This window comes from Chrysemys picta, chromosome 7 (assembly GCF_011386835.1).
Source record: "Chrysemys picta bellii isolate R12L10 chromosome 7, ASM1138683v2, whole genome shotgun sequence".
Taxonomy (NCBI): Eukaryota; Metazoa; Chordata; order Testudines; family Emydidae; genus Chrysemys; species Chrysemys picta.
In genome coordinates, this window is record NC_088797.1 from 63751304 (window position 1) to 63775549 (window position 24246).

A 24246-nucleotide genomic window follows, 5' to 3' on the forward strand; every position below is an offset into this window, starting at 1 on the left:
AGGATGCAGGAAGCAGTATTGCCAATCCCAAGTGATCAAAAAAAAAAAAAAAAAAGAAAGAAAGAAAGAAAAGAGTCAGGCACCTAAAATCATGAGATTGGCTTAGAGATCATGAATTAAAAAAAAAACAATAAATGTTAGATTCTTCTTATTTGACGGCTAGTTTTTGAGCCTGTAGGGTTCATATTTTAAATCTTTCTCTATAACCGTGAGGGTGAGGGCCCCAATCCTCAAAGGTATCTAAACTCTAAACTTCCATTCAAATCGAGCCTAAATGCCTTTGAGCATCTGGGGCATGCTTTACTTATTTTTTCATATGAAAGCTGAGACTTTCACATAATCACGTGCCTCCAGGAGATGGGGCTTTAAGAAAAACACCAAAAATGCAAGACTTGCTATGAAATCATGAAAGCTGGCAGCACTGAAGAAAGAAGAGAGGGCGGACTGCTTCCTCAGAGCCAACTCAGAGGAGCCCAAATGCTGGTGAATGATCTGGCTACCCAGCCTCTTCTGGGCTTGCTTTGTGACATTGATGGCAACACTGTAATACAAACGTTATCATGGCTTGTTCAGCATTTGCCAGCCTTTCTGCCTAGCACCTGAACAGGAGCCCAGCCCCAAATCTCTTTGGTTTTCTCCTCTCTTAGTTTAATCCTACACTCTTTTTGTCCCTCTGAACATAAGTTATATGCCATTCATTCTTTTTTTCTGGGAACAGGCGGCTGATCCACTGGCTAGCACTCTGCATTGCTAGGGGATCTGCCCTGCTTTTGGACTGCCCTGCCATGGCTGTGGGTAGCATCTCTGCAGAAGCAGAGAATTCAGCCTCAGGGGTAGAGGGAACGAGTGCCTTGCATGACTCAGCCATGACTGGGTTAACTGTGTCTGCTCCTCTGCCAGAAGGATGGTGCTAGTATTAGGCTTTGGGAGCAGAAGGTGAAAGGGCGATTGTCATGACTCTGCATCTACATCTCTACTCCAGGAGAAGCAAGCGTGTAATGGGATGGTGGTTGTAGGGAGAGCCATGGCTCATACCTCGTGTGGAGCAGTGCACTGCAGCAGGGTATGAATTCCTAGGAAGCTGAAAGAGCAAAGCAAGGAGGAGTCTTTTGCAATGGCTGCTCTAGAGCTAGCATGGCAGCAGAGACTGTCTGGGAGCAGGAGCAGTGAAGGCCTTTGAAGTGAGTGATAAAATGGAGAAAAATGTTTCATTGAATAAATCCTTTAGCTACTGCCCCTTCTTATCTGCTTGTCAACAACAGCTTCTGGCTGTGAAACAAAGCAAAGGGTGAACAGCAGGAAAGGTGGTTTGGTGAGGTGCCAATGGAATTTGCCACAACTTTGAAGCAGTCCTGACCTGCTGCCTGCTTCATGGGCTGTTGGCAGGGCTGGTCTTACCATGAGGCATCCGCCTCAGGTGCCAGACTGTGGGGGAGGGCGGCACCACTAGGATCCAGAATGTAGAAAATTGTATCTGCTGCTGGTGCGTATATATTCTCTCTGCTCTAGATGCACAGAGATGGTGGAGTGCTGTGCTGGAGGAAGGAGGGCACAAGAGACATAACAGGCAGGCAGGAGAAAAGGTGAGAGGGAATAACAGAAAGCAGCAGGAGTTGCAGGGAGAGAGAGAGGAGGAGGAGCCTCTTATGTACCTCTCTAGCACCCACAGGAGCCTGGACTGATTAACACCAGCTTCTCAGGGAGCTTCCAGTTTCCTGCTGCTTCCCTGAATCCACTTGAGGAGCACAGGGAGTCAACTGAAGTAGAAGGAACCAGTTAGGCCCTTAAGACGCTTATTTGTCCCCTTCAAATGAGTGTTGAGAGCTACTATAGCTGGCACAGAACAGCAGTCATGAGTGAAAGAAGAAAATGTCCCTCTGGGGCTGCATTCAGAAAAAGAAAGCAAGCAAAGGAAGCTTTTCTAAGCATGAGATACATAGACCCAAATGTTCACGGTGAGCCTTCCGGCCCCGGTGTGACGTGAGTGGTGAGGAGATGCCTGATCTTCCAGTTAGTCAGAGTGCAGGTGACCTGGCAGCTACTGCAGCATTCATATCTCCATCTCCAATGGATGTAACCATGCACATTCCTGAAGAAAAGTGTAGATCAGAGAAGACTGTGGTGGAGGTGCAAGAAACAGCTGCTGCTAAGTTTAGTTCCTTAAGTCTAGATGATCCAGGACTGTGGATCCACTTGAGCAGTAGCCTGAGGGACTTCCTTGTACTGCGTGGGCCACAGCAAGTGAAAAATTTCATATTCTCTAAAGACAATGAAAATAGAAGTTTCCATCCAACACATTACTGGCGTGAAATCCCCAATGGTGACAAAGTAGAGAGGCCATGGCTTATGTACTCAAAAACCCAGAATGCTGCATACTGTTTTTGTTGCAAACTCTTCCAGTCTAATGTTCCAGCCACATTGGGTTCTACAGGAACAAAGGACTGGAAAAATCTGGCTAGAAATCTGGCATGAGAAGGCAGCAAATCACCAGAGAGCATTCATTAGGTGGAAAGAGCTTGAGATGAGACTAACATTAAAGGCCACCATACATGATCAGCATCAAGAGAAGACTGCATCAGAATCTCTTTACTGGCAAAATGTTCTGAAAAGGCTCATTGCCATTGTGAGAATGCTTGCTACCCAAAACCTAGCACTGCGTGGCACTTCAGATCAGCTGTATGTGCCAAACAATGGAAACTTCCTTAAAATTGTGGCGCTGATGGCTGAGTTTGATGTTGTACTCCAGGAGCATGTAAGAAGAGTCACCATCCAAAAAATGTACACACACCACTATCTTGCAAAAACAATTCAAAATGAGATCATACAGTTACTGGCAACAAAAGTCAAACAGAAGATCTGAAGTCGGCAAGATATTACTCTGTTATTCTGGACTGCACACCTGACATCAGCCATACGGAACAAATGGCTTTAATGGTGCGTCTTTTAACAACAACAGAACCTAGTGAAAATGTCCCTGCAATGGTGACTGTCTGAGAGCATTTTCTAGAATTTATTGACACTGATGATACTACAGGTGCTGGTATGACAAATGTGCTTCTTAAAAAGCTGGAAGATACGGGAATTGCTATAGCTGACATGATAGGTCAGGGCTAAGATAATGGCGCCAACATGAGAGGAAAGAACAGAGGAGTGCAGACACGGATCCGAGAGTTAAACCCTCAAGCTTTTTTTTGTCCCATGCAGTTCTCTTTCATTGAACTTGGTGGTCAGTGATGCAGCATCAGCTTCTAGAGAGGCTGCTGAATTTTTTAATGTAATTCAAAGCATCTATGTATTTTTCTCTGCATCAACTCATCGATGGCAAATTTTGAAGCAACATCTGGGAACATCCGCTCTGACACTGAAACCACTGAGTGCCACACAATGGGAAAGTCAAGAGGAGGTGATAAAGCCTATCAAACACCAAATTGGGAAGATAGATGATGACATAGTTGCCATTATGGAGGATAATGCTATGACAGGACCTGTTCATGGGAGAACAGTGGCAGAGGGAAATGGAATCACCAGAAACATACATAACTTCACATTTCTGTGTGGCTTAGTGTTGTGGCATGACATGCTGTTTGAAATAAAATGTTGTAAGCAAGAGACTCCAAGGTGTTGACCTTGATATATCTGGAGCAATGGAACAACTGGACAAAGCAAAGTCATACCTACAGTCTTACCGGTCAGATGAGGGATTTCAAAATGTTCTGAAGAGTGCACAGAAGTTGGCAGAGGAACTTTACACTGAAGCTATTTTCCCACCTATTCAAGAATACAAGAGTCACTGAAGAAGATGACATTTTGATTACGTGGCACGGGATAATCCCATAAGAGACCCCAAACAACAATTCAAAGTTGAATTCTTTAACCAGGTGCTAGATTGTGCAATACAGTCAGTTGAAGAATGTTTCATGCAGCTCAAGGAACACAGCAGTATATTTGGAATGTTGTCTGATATTCCAAAACTCCTCACTATACCTGAAGAAGGCCTACACCAGCAATGCAGGGCACTAGAGACAGTGTTGACACATGATGACGTGCGCAATATTGATGCGAGTGATTTAGGTGATGAACTGAAAGCCCTTTCAAGATACATTTCAGCAGGATCAACTCCAAAGGCAGTTCTGGAATATATGTGCACAAACAAGATGACCACCCTCTTTCCAAATGCTTTTGTTGCTCTGCACATACTTCTAACACTTCCTGTAACAATTGCCAGTGGAGATCGCAGCTTTCTCCAAGTTGAAGTTAATAAAAACACATCTACGCTCCACAATGACACCGGAGAGGCTGGTCGGCCTTGCAACCATCTCAATAGAGCATGAGCTGGCCCAGACTGGACCTTCAGGAAGCAGTTCAAATCTTTGCAACCAAGAAGGCATGGAAAGCACCACTTTGATTATTCAAACAGATAAAAAAGCCAGTGTTTACTATGCAGACAAGAAAAGTTACATTTGCTATTCAGGTGTTTGAAAGTTAAGTGTTACTTAAAATGCCTTGTTCAAAAATTTTAAGTTGATAGTTCTCCTTTATTGGGGTAGTAGCAGAGCAGTACCACAAGAGGAGTAGAACAGGAAGAAGGCAGAATTGAGACCTTTCAAAGTTTTGGCCCAAGCGAGGGGGCATGGGGGCGTCATTTGAGCTCCCCGCCTCAGGTGCCAAAATGTTGTGGGCCAGCCCTGGCTGTTGGCTACATATCAACGCTAGAGAACTGAGGCTAGGACTTTCAGTCTCACGGCACATCCCCTGTGTCTGTGACACACCCCCCATTAACAAACTGAAGTTAAATGGTCTAAATAATATAAAAATAAAAGGGTGGCATGTGGTTTCCTTGTAACAAGCCCTCGCAAGTTAGTGCTTAGCCTCCATTTGTCACTCTCTTTCTCCATATCAGTTCTTCCCTATCAAGATCTTCTGCTTCTTCTTTCCCTTAGTAGTAATGGGCACTGTGGTAGTGTTGTCATCACTACCGTCTCTCTTCAAAGGATTCATAGATTCCCAGGTCAGAAGGGACCACTGTGATCATCTAGCCTGACCTTATGTATAACACAAGCCAGAGAATTTTCCCAAAGAAATTCCTAGACCAGATCTTCTAGAAAAACATCAATCTTGATTTAAAAATTGCCAACAATGGAGAATCCACCACGACCCTTGGTAAGTTGTTCCCATGGTTAATTACTCTCACTGTTGAAAATTTACACCTTATTTCCAGTCTGAATTTGTCTAACTTCAGCTTCTAGCCACTGGATCATGTTACAGCTTTCTCTGCTAGACTGACAAGCCCACTATCAAATATTTGTTCCCCATGTAGATATTTATAGACTGTAATGAAGTCACTCCTTAGCCGCCTTCTTTGTTAAGCTAAATAGATTGAGCTTCTTGAGTCTATCACTATAAGGCAGGTTTTCTAGTCCTTTCATCATTCTCATGGCTCTTCTCTGAACCCTCTCCAATTTATCAACATCTTTCTTGAATTGTGGACACCACAATTGGACACAGTGTTCCAGCAGCAGTCACACCAGTGCCCAGTGCTGAGGTAAAATGGCATCTCCAATATTACTTGAGATTCCCCTGTTTATGTATCCAAGGATCACATTAGCCCTTTAGCCACAGCATCGCTCTGGGAGCTTATGTTATTGTCCACCATGACCCCCAAATCTCTTTCAGAGTCACTGCTTCCCAGGATAGAGTTCTCCATCCTGTAAGGATGTCCTACATTATTTGTTTCTAGATGTATGCATTTACATGTGTCCCTTATTAAAGTACATATTGTTTGCTTATGCCCAGTTTACCAGGCAATTTAGATTGCCCTGTATCATTGACCTGTCCTCTTCCTTATTTACCACTCCCCCAATTTGTGTGTCATCTGCAAATAGTATCAGGCCCAGCACACCCGTGTCAAAGGAGGTGAGCCCCCACTGAGCCACTTAAAGGGGGCAGAGCTACAACTGGGTCTATAAAGGGCTGTCCGAGGACAGGAAAAGGAAGAGTGATTGGGACAGGCTGTGTCTAGGGAGAGAAACCACAGAAAAGTGATGCTAATTGGCTGAAACTTGGAAGTTGCAAGACATATGATTACCACAGACCCCCTGGGAGGGGAGGCTGTGAAATCCTAGGACCCAGGGTAAGCTGTGGGACTGTTTTTGTTTGTTTTATTTGGTTGTTTGGACAATAAACCTGCTTAGAAGAGACTAGGCATAGCAGTGTATGCTTGGAAGCTGGGGAGGAGCCCTGCCAGGTCACATGATCTATGTTTCTTCACAATAGAAGGATAGCTGAAATTCATTGAACAAGTTTTTGACTAGGAATTGTTTTCCCATGTTTGGAAATCAATAGGAGCCTTAAGAAAAGATTTTAAATCCCACCCATCTTCCAATAGGGTGTGTCAGTGCCTCAGTTCCTGTTTATGGTGAAATGAGTTGTTCCACTGGGAAGGGCTGAAGAAAGGGCAGGTAAATGACCTTTCATACCAGCCTCTGGTGTATGAATTCATAGTGTCTTGGCAGCTCTGCAACACTGCAGGAGCATTTTACCCTGACCCTTTGGCCTTCCCAACCCTAGTTACTTTGGGAAATTCTCCAACTGTTGCAGTACCATCAATGCGGCTCCACCAGTCAAGTGCCATAGTCATGGCTCAGTAATTCTGACCATTTTATCCTCTAGGCCTGCTCTGAGCACAATTAAGCAGGGTGCACCTGAGCCAGCCTACATTAGTTTGTCCAGGGGTGGAGAGCTGCAAGAATGAGCAATTTCCCTAAAATTGCCATGGTTACACAAAACATTACGAACCAGGATAACTGCATAATAATTGTTAGATGAATAAAACTGACAATAAATTATTCATATAGGCCCTGATTCAGAAAAGCACATAAGTGTCTGCTTAAGTCCCATTGACTTAAATGTAGGCCTGAACATAAGAATGACCATACTGGGTCAGACCAATGGTCCATATAGCCCGGTATTCTGTCTTCTGACAGTGGCCAATGCCAGATGCTTCAAAGATAATGAACAGAACAGAGCAATTTTCGAGCGATCCATCCCCTGTCACCCAGTCCCAGCAAATCAGAGGCTTAGGGAATCTCAGAGCATGGGGTTGCAACCTGGCTATCTTAGAAAGGATTCCTGTTCAGAAATCCTTTCTTGAATTGAGGTCACATGCTGTATTTCTACAATACATTCCATCTAAGAATTAATGATTTAGGCCTCACCAGGGAAGTAGTAGTGTTGTTGTCCCCATGGGGAAACAGAGGTACAGAAGTGTGGTGACTTTCCCACGAGACAGGCAGTCTGCGGCAGAGCTAGGAATAGACCCCAGACATAAGACTCCTAGTCTTGTGCTTTAGCCACCAGACTCTTCTTCCACTCTATGTGCATGGAACTAAGCATGGTCCGAGTGATTTGAGGTCTTTCACACTGGGTTGCATGCTCATGGGGAAACTCCTCAACTTCCCCCTACCTACACTGTACATTAAACATGAAACAAAGCTGCATCGAAAAAAGCCACCCCTTTCACCAGCACAGTATACGTTATCTTCAGTGGTTATCACTGGAGTAGATAATATCTACACTATGCACGAAAGCTTGAAACGGGTAAACATTTTATTGTTGACGACACCAAGTTATATGTTAATAAATTAAAAATAAAATAAATTAATGGAGATATCCTATCTCCTAGAACTGGAAGGGACCTTGAAAGGTCATTGAGTCCAGCCCCCTACCTTCACTAACAGGACCAAGTACTGATTTTGCCCCAGATCCCTAAGTGGCCCCCTTAAGGATTGAACTCAGAACCCTGGGTTTAGCAGGCCAATGCTCAAACCACTGAGCTATCCCTCTGTAATTGATATTTCATCTTCATTGCTGGAGGGATGGAAAATTTACACGTATTGCCTGCAAACTACAGACCATCAAGGCATGTTAGATTAACTGCCAGTGCTGCTAACACATTTTTCTGTGGGTTTTATAATGCCACCCATCACTGTAGTATCTGAGCGCCTTCCATGTAAAATCATTGGCAACAGTGACGTCTCTAGTAGACTTCATGGAGACCCAGCCTCCTCTCCCATTTTGGGGTCACAACTGCTTGGGGTCAGATTTTAGTTTTTGATTTTTTTTAAAGTTTTTTATTAATTTCCTTTGGTTGTGATAGGAGTTTAATGGGCAGAAGGTAGTGTCAGTGTTGAGAGTCATTCTTACAGTGGGAAGGCCATGAGCACAGATCTAATTAATCTGTGTGTAACATTGAGAAATGTATCAGGCCAGATGGGGCTTTAAGTCACTGGCTGATTTGGGTGGGGAGCAATTTGGGGATGTGCTCGGTCACAGATCGTACTGAACATCCCCCACTGGGGCTGCTGTGCTGGGAATCCAAGCCTCGGCAGCTCAGTTCAGACTCCAGAGGCTACAATGCCCATGGATTCTGATCCTGCCACTGTCCCAGTCCTTGGGTCTCAGGGTACATACCTTCTACCTGGCACCCTCTTCTGAGAGCTGGAACCTGCCATCCATCTGCCTAGCTCCTCTGGGTGCAGCACTGACCTTTCAGGCTCCCTGGTACTTAAACACATCCCTCTCCCAGAACTCCAACCCAAAGATAGGAAGCTTCTGGTTTAGTTGAACTCACCCAGGGGTTCACAGTAGTTGTGAAGCAGTCAACATACACACACACAGCCCTGTTCCAGAGTCTAACACATCTATGCTCCATTATAGTTAATCATATAAAGCACAAGTGCATACACATCATACAAAACAATAAACATGACATGTACATCCCTTTCTATCACACCCTTCCCTGGGGAGCCCTGAAGGACCATCAGTGTCCAGAAAGGCAGGCAGGCAGGGTATCCCCTGCCTCATGCAGGCTGTCAGCTGGTGAATGGTCTCTCTCTCAAGGGATCAACATGTTCATCTCTCTCATTGACTGGAGAAAATGGGCCCCTGAGTAGAAAAGCTTCTGTCCTTTTTAAAACCTTCAGCCTGTGTCAGGTGATGCCCTTGCCAGCTGCCCCACATGAGCACAAACCCCTGCCAGGTGACTTGCCCTCCCGCTAAATCAATTCTTCTGGGCAGGGACCAGTCTTCCGTCTACAGTGACTAGATTTCCAGTGATTGGGTACTTAGTCAAGTACCCTGTATTGTTGTTCTCTTGCCACCAGCCTCTGGAAACTCAACCTCATGTGGAGGCAAACAGACCAAAGAGAAGTAAAAAGGTTGGACATTCAAAATGTAGTTTGCAGCCTGACAGACACCCAGGCTCACACAATTCATAAATTGTACAGACTTATTCCCAACTCATCACATGCTGCCACATCAGCTCCTGGAGGAATTTCACCTTCTCACAGCACTTGTTACTTATGGCAAGTGTAAATCTCTGAGAAGGTGCAGCATACACAGCCCACCCACTCCAGCTCCAGAGCCAGCTGCAATCTAGCACATACTAGATAGTAACACAGAACACATCACTGAAAATGGCACACTTAGGCCAAATTATGAAAATAAGGGGATGTAAAACAGAGGGTAATTAAAGTGACAAATTCTGCCTGCATTCCCTTCTCTCAGATGACTTCCTGCTATGGGACGTGAATCTTGCTGATTGCTGCTAACACGTACATAAACACAAAAAACATTGAAAGGGGAACTTGAAGCCGTATCCTCTCCTTCCTCTCTCATTTTTGATACTCAGTCCTTTCTTTCCAACAAGTAGTATGGGCAAAGTGTTTCCACTTTTATTGCCTATTATGGCAATGCAGAAGGCCCAGCATGATCTATGGTTCACTGTCCTAACCACAAAACCTTCACTTCTCCAGGAAGATATTACTTCTTCCAGAAAAGATCTGACTCTTGGTTTGACTCACATCACACTCCATTCTGCATTCGTAGGTTTTTGTAACACATTACTCCCTTGAAAGGAAGACTGGGTTTGTAGTCACTGGTACTCAGGAAGTATGGATTCTGTTCCTCGATTTTCTGTGACCTTAAGGTCACTTAATTTCTCTATGCCTTGTCCCTACCTTTTATGGTGTTGCAAGGACAAATTCATAATGTATGCAGTATACTCAGATACTAGAGTCATGAGTGTCATAGAGAAGTCTATAAGTAAATAGATGAACAATGATGTGCTCCTAACCATCATTTCCCTGCCAACATATCTCATCTGGGTAACAGCCTAAGGCCTTGGCTACACTTACCCGCTAGTTCGGCGGCTGGCAATCGAACTTCTGGGTTCGACTTATCGCGTCTAGTCTGGACGCGATAAGTCGAACCCGGAAGTGCTCGCCGTCGACTGCGGTACTCCAGCTCGGCGAGAGGAGTACCGCGGAGTCGACGGGGGAGCCTGTCTGCCGAGTGTGGACCAAGGTAAGTTTGAACTAAGGTACTTCGAACTTCAGCTACGTTATTCACGTAGCTGAAGTTGCGTACCTTAGTTCGAATTAGACCTGGCCTAAGAGATTACAATGGTTGGGACCAAGTATCAACATCCAATATCATTCCATCCATCTATGGTAAACCAAGAAACTTTTACTACGGTTTTATTTGGAAATTACTTACATTTGACATGTAGTCTGAAAAAGAGCTTAAAACCAGCTAAAACCCTCTCTCTTCAGTCCCTTTTGCATCAACAAAAAGCCACAACTGTTTGCTTAAAGAAAACTATAAGTAGATACAATTGGGCCAGGTTTCACGCCAGAATGTCTGTCAGAATGTCCCTTTCCACAGCTGGGAGCTTTATTGTCAGTGAGATGGCTAACATGGGCATTTGGGCACCTACATGCTGATTGCATTTGGGCCTCTCCAGTCTGGGGTGCTCCCAGTTCAGTGCCTATATTTGGAAACAGGATTTTGTGTCAGACTAGCTCTCCTTTGCCTACAACCAACTCTGTCAATTGCATTATATGCCACAAAGTATTCAACTATTCAAAATAAGAAATAAGCCGAAAATCCATATGAATCTGCAGCAGAGTCTTCTGAACCAGAGCTGAGATGCTGGCCTCCATCTTGAGACATCAGAGGAACAAAATTATGCAAAACTTTCCTTTTGCCAGAAAGTGAGGTGAAGGGCGAGCACAAACACCTTCAAAGTGGGATCCTATCGGCCTATTACCCCCTTTCAGAACAGGTATAGAGAGTGCTGTCAGACGTCACCAGTGTGGTGTTCTGCTCTATCCAATATTGATAACAGTCGGCTGTGTGCGTGTGTGTTCTTCCTGTGTGCTGTCCCAGCTCTGCGCAGGTAGCTGGCACAGCAGATCTTTAGCGAACCGCCCAGTGACCACAGACTCCAATAAGGTACGAAGGCACCCGGCCAGGTTTATTGCCAAACAAAACACAGTCTTTAGCTCCCCAGATCAGATGTCTAAGTCCTGCTAGTACATATGTGCTCCCTGACAATGGACCAGCTCAGTCAGTGGCAGGATTTACCACTGCCCCCTAGGCCAGACCAAGACAACTCCTCAGGGGTAAATTCTTATACACAGGTACAAACAAGTTATACATCACTCCTGATGTATTGAGGTGAAACCCCTCTACGTAGTAAGGTGCCGCCTCTCACCTTGTACATGTTGGTTCGAACAAAACAACTCTATCCATCATATTACCCTTTTGCCCGTCTTTAGGATGGGTCAGCCTGTTCCTTGTTATCTGCGTGGAATGTGCAAGTATCAGAGTGTTCTGGTACCTTTTAGGTATGTGTATTTTTGCAACATTGGCCCTCTTCTTGCCAGCTTCTGTGAACAGGGCCTGCCTTTTGCTCACAACTTAACTTTGCTTCATATTAGCAAAATCTTGACCATTACTTTAGTTTAGGCCTTAGACCTCATACCGGGCCTCTGATACAAGGGTTTATGTTTCAGGGCCTCATCTTACTACAGAGAACAGAGCAGTATGACATCTGCTGTGTCACTGAGCACATTGTCTAGGCTAGAGAGAAGAAGAGAGCACAGAGGCTCTCCTTGGCCTGGTCTACACTACGACTTTAATTCGGATTTATCAGCTTTAATTCGAATTAACCCTGTAACCGTCCACACAACGACGCTAGTTAATTCGATGTAAAGGGCCCTTTAAATCGATTTCTGTACTCCACCCCAACGAGCGGAGTAGTGCCAAAATCGATTTTAACAATTCGAATTAGGGTTAGTGTGGCCGCAATTCGATGGTATTGGCCTCCGGGAGCTATCCCACAGTGCATCATTGTGACCGCTCTGGACAGCAATCTAAACTCGGATGCACTGGCCAGGTAGACAGGAAAAGCCCCGCGAACATTTGAATTCCATTTCCTGTTTGCACAGCGTGGAGAGCACAGGTGACCACAGATACCTCATCAGCACAGGTAACCATGCAGGCTGATAATCGAAAAAGAGCACCAGCATGGACCGTGAGGGAGGTACTGGATCTGATCGCTGTATGGGGAGAGGATTCAGTGCTTGCAGAACTTCGTTCTAAAAGACGAAATGCAAAAATTTTTGAAAAAATCTCCAAGGGCATGATGGAGAGAGGCCACAATAGGGACTCAGATCAGTGCCGCGTGAAAGTCAAGGAACTCAGACAAGCCTATCAGAAAACAAAGGAGGCAAACGGTCGCTCCGGGTCAGAGCCGCGGACATGCCGCTACTACGCCGAGCTGCATGCAATTCTAGGGGGGGCTGCCACCACTAACCCACCTGTGTTCGTGGATTCTGGGTCGGGGATAGTCTCGACGCCTGAGGATTCTGCCGATGGGGTAGAGGAGGAGGAGGAGGAGGAGGATGAGCTTGCAGAGAGCACACAGCACTCCATTCTCCCCAACAGCCAGGATCTTTTTATCACCCTGACTGAAGTACCCTCCCAAGCCTCCCAAGCCTCCCAAGCCAGTACCCAAGACTCTGACCCCATGGAAGGCACCTCAGGTGAGTTTACCTTTTAAAATATAAAACTTGTTTTAAAAGCAAACGGTTTTTAATGATTACTTTGCCTGACTTTGCATTCGCGGTCAGTTCAGCTACTGGAAAAGTCTGTAGCTATTGGAAAAGTCTGTTAACGTGTCTGGGGATGGAGCGGAAATCCTCCAGGGACATCTCAATGAAGCTCTCCTGGAGGTACTCCGAAAGCCTTGCCAGAAGGTTTCTGGGCAGTGCATCTTTATTCCCTCCTCCATGGTAGGACACTTGACCACGCCATGCTTGCAGCAAGTAATCTGGTATCATTGCCTGACAAAGCCTGGCAGCGTATGGTCCCGGTGTTTGCTGGCATTCAAGCAACATCCGTTCTTTATCTTCTTGTGTAATCCTCAGGAGAGTGATATCACTCCTGGTAACCTGGTTGAAATACGGGAACTTAATTAAGGGGACAGAGGTGGCCGTTCCTACTGGGCTGTTTGCCTGTGGCGGAAAATAAATCCTTCCCTGCAGTTAGCCAAGCGCAGATGGGAAATTGGCCCTGAGTTTTTCGCGTTTGGCTAGCAGGGATCTTCCCTGTTACCAGCCACGCGGTGGGGGGAGGGGTACTGTGATCATCCCAGAGAATTCATGGCGAGGGGGGGGGGGCGGCGGTGGGGGGGGGATTAGTTTGGTGCCTGTAGGGATCTTCCCTGATACCAGCCACGCGGTGGGGGGGAGGGGTACCGTGGTTAGTTTGTTTTCTGGTGCTGCTGAATGTTAACAGAAAAACCGCAGCACTCTACTTGCCCAGACAAGCCCCACCACACTCCCCCCCCCCCCCCCCCCCCCCAACTGGCTGAGATTGGCCAGGCTTCTGCAGCACTCTACAAGCTATGCTTGGTATGTGGGAAAGTAGGGCGCAGAAGCTGTAAGAGAATGGCTTACCATGGCCGCATGCAAGCAGAATTCTGTTGCCCAGACCTGTGATCTCTAGCAGCAAAGCCACAGGCACTCAGCATTAAGAGGCAAAATGCGACCTTGCACAGAAATCACATGTGCTATGTAATGTGAACAGTGTTGGTCACCGTGAAAGAGTATAAGCATTGTTCTGCAAAATGTAGCTTTTAAAACAATTCTCTCTTTTTTCCCCTCCCTACAGCAGCTGCAAATTCCTCAAGCCTCCCTCCTCCATCCCGAAGGTTATCACAGATAAGGCGTCGTAAAAAAAAGACGCGAGAAGAGATGTTTTCTGAAATTATGCAATCCAGCAGGAGTGACAGAGCTCATCTGAATGAGTGGAAGGAAACAGTTTCAAAGTATAGGAAAGAAGTCAGTGAACGTGAGGAGAGGAGGGACCAACGTGAGGACATGAGGGACCAACGTGAGGAGAGGAGAGACCAACGTGAGGAGAGGAGAGACGCTCGAGATGAGAGGTGGCGTCAGGAAGACCAGAGGATGAAGGAAGCAACGCTGGGGCTGCTCCAGCGTCTGGTGGAGGTTCAGGAACGGCTGCTGGAAAACAGACTGCCGCTTCAGCCCCTGTTCCACCCTCCCCCCTCCCCATGTTCCGTATCCTCCTCACCCAGACGTGTAAGAACGCGGGGGGGGAGGCTCCGTACACCTTCCCATTCCACCCCAGTAGACAGCCCAAGCAAAAGGCTGTCATTTTTTTAACCTTTTCTTTGTGGCTTTTTCCTTCCCAGTAATCCTCCTCCCAAATACCACCCGGGTTCCCTCCCTCTTTTTCTAATCTATTAATAAAGAATAAATGATTTTTAAATGATAGTGACTTTATTTGGTTTGAAAGAAAGCTGGGGGAAGGGGGAGGGTGGGTTCCTTACAGAAAATCAGTCAATAAAGGGGGCGGGTTTTCATGAAGGAGAAACAAACAGATATTTCACACTGTAGCCTGGCCAGCCATGAAACTGGTTTTTAAAGCTTCTCTGATGCACACCGCTTCATGGTGTGCTCTTCTAATCGCCCTGGTGTCTGGCTGCGCGTAATCAGCAGCCAGGCGATTTGCCTCAGCCTCCCACCCTGCCATAAAGGTCTCCCCCTTACTTTCACAGAGATTGTGGAGCACACAGCAAGCAGAAATAACAATGGGGAGATTTCTTTGGCTGAGGTCAGAGCGAGTCAATAATGATCTCCAGCGGCCTTTTAAACGGCCAAATGCACATTCTACCACCATTCTGCACTTGCTTAGCCTGTAGTTAAACAGCTCCTGACTCCTGTCCAGGCTGCCTGTGTATGGCTTCATGAGCCATGGCATTAAGGGGTAGGCTGGGTCCCCAAGAATAACTATGGGCATTTCAACATCCCCAACGGTTATTTTCTGGTCCGGAAAGTAAGTCCCTTGCTGCAGCCCTTTAAACAGAGTTGTGTTCCTGAAGACGCGAGCGTCATGAACCCTTCCCGCCCAGCCCGCATTGATGTTGGTGAAACGTCCCTTGTGATCCACAAGTGCTTGCAGCACCATTGAAAAGTACCCCTTGCGGTTTATGTACTCGGTGGCTTGGTGCTCCGGTGCCAAGATAGGGATATGGGTTCCGTCTATCGCCCCACCACAGTTAGGGAATCCCATTGCAGCAAAGCCATCCACTATGGCCTGCACATTTCCCAGAGTCACAAACTTTCGTAGCAGCACCTGAGTGATTGCTTTGGCTACTTGCATCACAGCAGCCCCCACAGTAGATTTTCCCACTCCAAATTGATTCCCGACTGACCGGTAGCTGTCTGGCGTTGCAAGCTTCCACAGGGCTATCGCCACGCGCTTCTCAACTGTGAGGGCTGCTCTCATCTTGGTATTCTGGCGTTTCAAGGCAGGGGACAGCAAGTCACAAAGTTCCATGAAAGTGCCCTTACGCATGCGAAAGTTCCGCAGCCACTGGGAATCGTCCCAGACCTGCAACACTATGCGGTCCCACCAGTCTGTGCTTGTTTCCCTTGCCCAGAATCGGCGTTCCATGTTTAGAATCTGCCCCATTAACAACATGATCTCCAAAGCACCGGGGCCTGTGGTTTCACTGAATTCTGTATCCGTGTCCGTGTCCATGTCCTCATCATGCTTGTCGCTGCGCTGCCGCTGCCGCTGCCTCCTCTCCTCGTTTTTCTGGTCCTGGCTCAGCATAAACTCCACGAGAACGCGCGAGGTGTTTACAATATTCATGAGTGCTGTCTTGACCTCAGCGGGCTCCATGCTTGCCGTGGTATGGAGTCTGCAGTGTTCACCCACCCAGGAAAAAAGGCGCGAAAATGGTTGTCTGCCGTCCGTTGCTTTCATGCAGGGAGGGAGGGAGGGAGGGAGGAAGTGAGGCTGTACCCAGAACCACCTGCGACGATGTTTTTTGTCCCATCAGGCACTGGGATCTTAACCCACAATCCCAATGGGCGCGGGAGACTGCGGGAACTATGGGATAGCTATGGAATTGCTACCCACAGTGCAACGGTGCAGAAATCGACGCTAGCCCCAGTACTTGGACGCACACCACCGAATTAATGTGCTAGTGTGGCCGCATTCATTTCGACTTTATACAACCTGTTTCTCAAATCCGAATTATCTAAATTCGGATTAATCCCGTAGTGTAGACATACCCCTTGACTCCCAGGCAGACAGGCTGCAGAGTGTAGGCACTCTAGGGGAGTAGCTAGGCTCCTGCAAAAGACCCTGGGTCAGAGGAGAAAAAGGTTGATATGCTGAAAGTGTGTTAGAAGAAAGGGACTGGAAGCCTGTTGCAGGAGGCTTTTCTATGGTGCACAGATTAGTGAGAGAGCTCAGTGCTTTACACTGTCTTCACACCTTTCAGTCTGTGTTTGCAGAGACACTCATTTTGCATTCAGTTCAGGGCAGCCTCTCAGACATGCTGTGCTCACATAGAAATTTGATTTTTATTCTCTTGTATTGTTCTCTTAATCTGAAATAATCATTGACTGAACTTTCGCATGTGTTCCTTCCGGACCCCATTCAGCAAAACATTTAAATATGTGAATAACTTTTAGCATGTGCCTAAAGATAACCATCTGCATAAGGGTTTTCTTGAAAAGGGTTGGATTGCTGAATCAGGGATTATATTTGGAAAAGCATAACAGAACCTCACGTCCAAGGTGGGGTTACAGAAGACTGATCCAGCACCATCAACTCTTACATTAATGCCAGAAACAACATAGGAGCCCTTGACTCATGGAGAACTGTTTAGATTCCAGGGTAAACTACTGCACAGCTGCATTACGTCCTTGCGAGGAGTCAGACTGATGCAGATTTCCTCCAGTCAGGTTACAAGTCACTCTCAAAATGAGTCCCCATGAAATCTAAAGCTAAAACTGCTCTTCACCTAAGGAACATAAGTTTCAATGTTGGTCATTGTCAAAGTTCAGGGAAACTGCATCTGTATTTCCCCTCAGTGGTCCAGCAAGGATACTCAGGCTTCTGGCTCCCCAGCCTCACCCCCATCTCTCTCCCTCCTGAGCAGGGTATTTCCAGGTTGACCAGTTCCCTGCCTTCACTGTGTTATTTCCAGCAAAAGACAGTTTGCCTAAGCAGACCTGCTTTGCTTCTCTCCTCAGATGGTACGCAGTGTAACTGGCACAGTCATTATAAGTTACCACACAGCTTTTTCTAAGCAAACAAATTTTACTTGTAAGGTAAAAGCACATCAGAGAAAAACAATAAAAGAGCTCCATGCTAATAACCTTATCAGAGATCCTCCCTCCCTGCCCTCAGTCTCCTCAAGGGCTCTCGTGGTGTCAGTCCTTGCAACCTTTCCCAGGAAGGAGTAGGGCCCTTCCCTTGGGCAGGTGGTCCTGTCTGTTTGATGGATCAGAATGAAGACCCTGAGTCAGTTTAAACACCAGCTTTGTATTCAGAAATCCTTTCTTTGTCTGTTTGGTCCATGGAGAACCCAGTTTGGGTCTTTGAACTGATGTCACGGAACAAGTGATCCCCAGACAAACAGTCCACCCCTCAGGGCGAAGCTTCAAAGGCGGAGTCTGTAGGTGGGGATGCAATCCCCTCCTGCCCAATACTTCCTAGGAATTCCACTTCATACATATTGTCCTAAAAGCTCCATCGTGTCTGTTACACTGTTCAACAGTCTCTTAAAGTTCTCAGTACTTCCCAGATGTTGCATTAATCCTGTTTTCCTCCTAAAATCCCATACAATCCAACAATAGGACATAAGCATTTGCATTTTTAACACAGTGGGATCCTAAAATACTTACATTTAATTCAGTAAGGTTTAACTTAATTCAGTAAGATTTGTCCAGGAAATTGTCACCTGTCCCAGTCATATCCACCCATATCATTCCACTGGCTAAGCCAGAAGGGAGAGGATTGGTTGAAGGAGCTGTGCCAAACTTGCCAATTTCAGTTATAAAGGGTTTCAGCAAACTTTGCCATATGGTATTGTGGTTCACTTTGACTGGTCAGTTCATTTCACAAAGGCCAAGAAAAACCTTTTTGTCCTTGCAGAACTCAAAATGGCAAAAATGGGATTTCCCTAAGACTTTTTTTTAAAACTAACCAAACACTCTCCCCCTCCAAGCAAACATACAAACACTCTCTCATTTTTGAGCTAAGACCAAGCATGGAAAATTTTAACCCAACACAAATGTTCCGGCATGTTCTGAGCATTAGTAACAAATTGTTTTACAACATTAATTGTAGCGATAGGTACAAGATAAGCACCGTATCATTGGGTATGGCAGGAGGGCTGTCATAGCATTGCAAGAGTGACAGTATGTGGATACTAGAATTGGTCATAATATTTACTATGAATTATTCATGCATGTAATCCCTTTTTGTTTTTCAGATAGCGAGTTAATCCTGATTTTCGCTAAATGTAGTCTTTCAGATATACACAGGAGAACATTTTCACTAATACCCGGAAATTGTCTGAACATGACCTCACAAATTATAACAAACCAAAGTTGGTGCTTTTATATGTAAAAATATTTGTAAATCAGATTTACTCTTCTACAAGCGCCATTTGTCCCCTTTCACGAGTTGTCCTGTAGGACTAAAATTGTTACTTCATGACATTACAGCATCATGCAGACTTCACACAATGTGATACCAGAATTGAATTTTGAGAGGTTTTTAAAATATCACACAAAGTTTTCTTGTGGGAAGTAGAGAGACATGTGAAAATCAAGACTGTCCCATTAAAATCAGTGAAGGTAACAACCTACTGGATTCTGTAGTATATGAATGAGTGAATTTTCTGTCCAACCTCTTTAACTTTTACAGATGAAAGTCTGTAGAGATTCCACAAACAGTGCAGCCTCCCTATCATTTCTAGGAACGGTTAAAAGAACCCAAAGCAGAAGCAGAATAGAGAGAAGAAAGTCGTTTACCATCACAAAAATTGTGTCCATGGTCTAAGAAAACAGGAAGACCATGATTATATTTTGCAGTATTAGTCAATAATATGTCAATGTCAGCAAAACAATGTCACGATGTCCCCTAAAAATCCAGATGGCTCTTAATTTGGCAAAGAAGAACCTATAAACCACACACAGAACAGAGATACTTCAGTTGTGTATTGCTTGCATCTTACATTTTTTCCTTGTTTATATGTTACTTTATATATCATGGTTTGTTTTTAGTTTAGTATGTTGCAAGGTTAAACTTGCAACATACTAAACTAAACGTACTCTACTGACTGAGTTAGCCAGGCATGTTGCAAGGTTAAACTTGTTCATCCCAGCCACCAATTCTATTAGAAGTAGTCAAATGAAAAAAAACCACTTACAAATAATGAGTGGGATATTCAAAAGCATGTACGTGACTTCAGAACAAAACTCCCATAGACTTTCAACAGGATTTGTGCTACGTCAGTTACTCTCAACCTGTCCAGACTACTGTACCCCTTTCAGGAGTCTTAAGTTCCCCCAAGTTTCACCTCACTTAAAAACTACTTGCTTATAAAATCAGACACAAAAATACAAAAAAGTGTCACAGCATGCTATTACTGAAAAGTTGCTTATTTTCTCATTTTACCATACAATTGTCAAATAAATCAATTGCAATATAAATATTGTACTTACATTTCAGTGCATAGTATATAGAGCAGGATAAAAAAGTCATTGTCTGCATGAAATTTTAGTTTGTACTGACTTCACTAGTGTTTTTATGAAACCTGTTGTAAAACTAGGCAAACGTCTAGATGAGTTGATGTACCCCCTGGAAGACTTCTGCGTACCCCGAGGAGTACACGTACCCCTGGTTGAGAACCACCGTGCAACGTCACATAAATGCTTTTGAAAATACCAGCCTAGATGTCCTAGCAATTTTATCATCATCCTGTTAATTTAAAAATATTTTATTTATGGAAATGTTCAGCATTCCATCATGGGTTTGTAAATAATTCAGGGTAGACTCACTGGAAGATATGGGTGAGCATGTTATATGACAGGGAGAACAGACATTACTGATCTACCTTTTCTGGAGCATTCATTATTGTATATATTTTTATCACCTTCCTTCTTATTAATCTCCCTTCTGAAGTCAATAATCCCATTTTTCCAGTCTGAGAGGTTTATTTTATCCCCTTAATCATTTTGTCGCTCTTCTCTGTACACTTAGTCCTGCAATGTCCTTTTTGAGATGGGGTGCCTAGTCCTGCATTATTCCAGATGCGGCCACACACTGACTTATATAAAGACAGTTGACTATTCTGTGCATTGTTCACCATCCCATTCCTTAGGAATTCTAACACTTTGCTTTTTTGACTATGCACATTGAACAGAGGTTTTCATTGAGCTGTCCACAATGACAGGTAGATCCCTTCCCTGAGTTGATACAGTTAATAATTTAGAACCCTCTAAGATGTAGGAGTAGTGTAATTTTCCCCTCTAATGTGCATTACTTTGCATTTATCAACACTGTATTTCATTTGCCATCATGTTGCCTATTCACCTAGCGTGTCACATCTGAAGTTTCTCACAGTCCTCTCTGGTCTTGACTAACCGAAATAACTTTGTGTCATCTGCAAAGTTTGCTATCTCACTACTCAGCCCCCTTTCTAGATCATTAACAATTATAATAAATAACATAGGATCTAGCCGAGAATGTTGGAGGACTCAGCTGTTAGCCTTTTGCCATAATCAACATTTGCCATTTGACTCCTGCCTTCTAGCCAGTTTTTGATCCATGACAATACTTCATATCTCAGCCCATGACCACGTAAGCTTCTTTAGTGGCCTGTTATGCAGGACCTTGTCAAAAGCCTTTTAGAAATCCTGATAGTCAACGATTTGCCGTTATCCACTAATTTATTGACACATTCAAAGGATTCTAAGAGATTAGGGAGACCATTTTCCTAGGCGGAAGCCATGCTGGTGAGATTCTCTTAGATCATGATCTTCTAGGTATTTTTTGTTCTGTTTTTAATTATAATTTCTACCTATATGTCAGGTACAGACGTGAGCCTTACCTGTCTATAATTTCCTGGATCAACCCTACGGACTTTTTAAAAGAACAGGTACAATATTTACTGCCATCCAATCCTCTGCAACAGTGGCTGTTTTGAATAAGAGACTGCATATTTTTATTAGCAGCTCAGCTCCTTCATAAATTTCAGTCACCAAGAGCACCTTGACTTTATTCCTAGAAAAGTACAGGTCTAGGGTAGGAATCTCCCCAATCTTCTCCATGGCGAAATGTGATGCAAAGAAATAATTTAACTCCTCAACATCCTTATCTTCTGAATTGCTCCTTTTAATCCCTAACATCCTTATCTTCTGAATTGCTCCTTTTAATCCCTAGAGATTCAGTTCACCCACAGATTCTTCACAGGCTTCCTGCTTCTAACATACTCAAAGTATTTCTTGTTTGTTTTTACACCTTTAGCTAGTTGCTCCTGGAAATCCATACTGGTCCTTCTAACTTCCCTCTTACTTAATGCCTCCTGTAATTTATATTCCTGTTTATTGGAGTTACTAGGGTCAGATTTCCAAATTTTGAAAGAGATCTGTTTGGTTTGAATAGCTCTTTGAACCTTGCCCTTTAGCCATCATGATTTCCCTCTTGTCTTTCTGGCTCCCTTTTTGTTCAGTGGTTCACATGTCTTCTGAGACTTTTTTTTAAGTAACATCCATCCCACCTCTCAGGATTTTACTTCCTTGCAAAGAAACAAAGTGCAATGAAAATGGGTCAAATTCTGCTCTGTGATACCCAGGCATTAAGTTCAAAGAGTCAGCACAAATGTAACTGAAAGCAGAATTTGATGCCATAGAAAAGGGGCATTAAAAGAGGGAGAAGAATAGTTGGGAAGTTATCTGAAATAGGATCATGGCATTCAAAAACTAGACAATTGGGCAAATGATAACCCCATGCAAAGGAAGCATACAGAGGACATATCAGTTATTACACTGATACAACAGAACCTTAGCCATAAGACCAAAGACAAGATGGAACGCAATTGGCTGAAACTGAGTTAATGATGAACAGATGAGGTCAGAGCCCACACTGCATGCAATGTGGTGTTTGGAGGAAATGAATAAAGATGACCTTATGAAGCCAACCACTCGATCTTAAAAGTTCTTTTTAAGTCACATCCTAGTTTGTTTGGAAATGCAACCCACAGCTATGTAAAAAAACACTGACTTAGCGTCAGGTCATGATTGCATAAACCTGTTTACAGCAGTTGGGGTTTGGGCAGAAATAAAGGAAGCAGCATGAGAAAGCCATCATAAACTGTAAGGCTGACTGATGCAAGGTGAGTCTCCTCACTCAAACCAGGTCAGTCATTTCCCAGCTGTGGCAATCTGTAAGCTTTCAAAGGAACACACAAGATTTAGAAATTGTTCTTCTGCATCAAATTATTTAATATATATTAAAAAGCCCACAACCATGTTAAGACTCTGATGTTACTTCCACGGGAAATTCATAGGGTTCAGGTGGTGGTGAGCACCTGACCTATTCCCTTGCATCTCTGATTCAGCTAGGGGATTTCATCACATCACCATGTGAGATGGCGCAACATGCTATGCAACTCCACAAGGACAGAACAAACATGCTGTGTAGAAGTTGTGCTATTTTCTAGACTTCTGGGCAGACTGAGTTAAGGCTGCAGAGGGGAAGTTTTATTCTGAATGCCTTGATTTTTGTGCAGTCACAATTGTAAATTTAATATTGCATTGATGTAGAATTTTGTGATTTAATGTAGTGTTTTTTATAAAAGGAAAAGACATTAAAAATTGAAAAAAAATTGGGAGAGGATTTCAAAAATGTTGAAAATAAAAATTAAAAAACTGTACAAATTATTTTTTCAAATAGAGAACAGATTGGAGAGAGACAAATATATAAAGGAGAAGTCATCTCTCATCCTTCACTGCAGCATCAGTAGTGCGACTCCGCCACATCCCCTTATGCACTTTATTGCTTTACTCATCATGGAGCCTGGCTGCAAATTGCTGAGCCCCTTATGTTCCCAATAACTTCAATAGGAGCAGCGGCAGCTCCAGGCACCAGTGCTCCAAGCACATGCATGGGGCGGCAAGCCGCGGGGGGCTCCCTGCCAGTCCCTCCGAGGGCGGCAGTCAGGCTGCCTTCGGCGGCATGCCTGTGGGAGGTCCGCCGGGCCCGTGGATTTGGCAGCAATTCGGCGACAGGAATGCCGAACCCACAGGACTGGCGGACCTCCCGCAGGCATGCCGCCGAATCTGCGGGACCGGGGACCTCCCGCAGGCATGCCGCTGAAGGTAGCCTGCCTGCCGTGCTTGGGGCGGCAAAAAAGCTAGAGCCGGCCCTGAATAGGAGTTGAGGGTGCTCAGCAACTGGATGGTGCCCCATGCAGCTTTTTTCTCACCATCCTTATCCAATTCTTTATGGGCTAGATCCTGTTCCCACAGAAGACCATGAGTTTTGCAGTGGACTTCAGTGGGAAGAGGATTCATCTGATAGCTGAAATGCACATTCCTTGACTTCAGTAGGACTTTTGGGTGTACAAGGTACTCTGCAGCAGGGCCTTGCTGTTCATCTAACCCACTACAAGCTAAAACAAGTAGTTATGCAAATAAATAAAAACAATACATTATGTTCTCAGTGGTACCTGATGACAGAACAAGGAGTAATAGTCTCAAGTTGCAGTTGGGGAGGTTTAGGTTGGATATTAGGAAAAACTTTTTCACTAGGAGGGTGGTGAAGTACTGGAATGGGTTACCTAGGGAGGTGGTGGAATCTCCTTCCTTAGAGGTTTTTAAGGTCAGGCTTGACAAAGCCCTGGCTGGGATGATTTAGTTGGGAATTGGTCCTGCTTTGAGCAGGGGGTTGACCTCCTGAGGTCCCTTCCAACCCTGATATTCTATGATTCTATGATTCAATGTCTTCGGAAGTACCTGGGATTTCCCCCACCCAACTCACATTAAAGGGCTCAGTTCTGGAGCCTTT

General features: G+C 44.7%; 1 protein-coding gene across 1 annotated transcript; it reads left to right on the top strand.

The window, feature by feature from the left end:
• The first annotated feature begins 11955 nt into the window (after positions 1-11955).
• LOC135972703 (myb/SANT-like DNA-binding domain-containing protein 2) lies at positions 11956-14637 on the top strand. Its single transcript, XM_065551649.1, has 2 exons — positions 11956-12887; positions 14017-14637. Exons 1-2 carry the CDS (start codon positions 12338-12340, stop codon positions 14529-14531), a joined length of 1065 nt encoding a protein of 354 aa, XP_065407721.1. The 5' UTR covers positions 11956-12337; the 3' UTR covers positions 14532-14637.
• Positions 14638-24246: the final 9609 nt, after the last annotated feature.

Excerpts from the sequence above, each read along its gene's own strand:
- LOC135972703 (XM_065551649.1), top strand. The coding sequence starts at position 12,338 with ATGCAGGCTGATAATCGAAAAAGAGCACCAGCATGGACCGTGAGGGAG. Across the intron at positions 12,888-14,016 it reads CCCCATGGAAGGCACCTCAG|CAGCTGCAAATTCCTCAAGC; the intron begins GTGAGTTTACCT and ends CCCTCCCTACAG.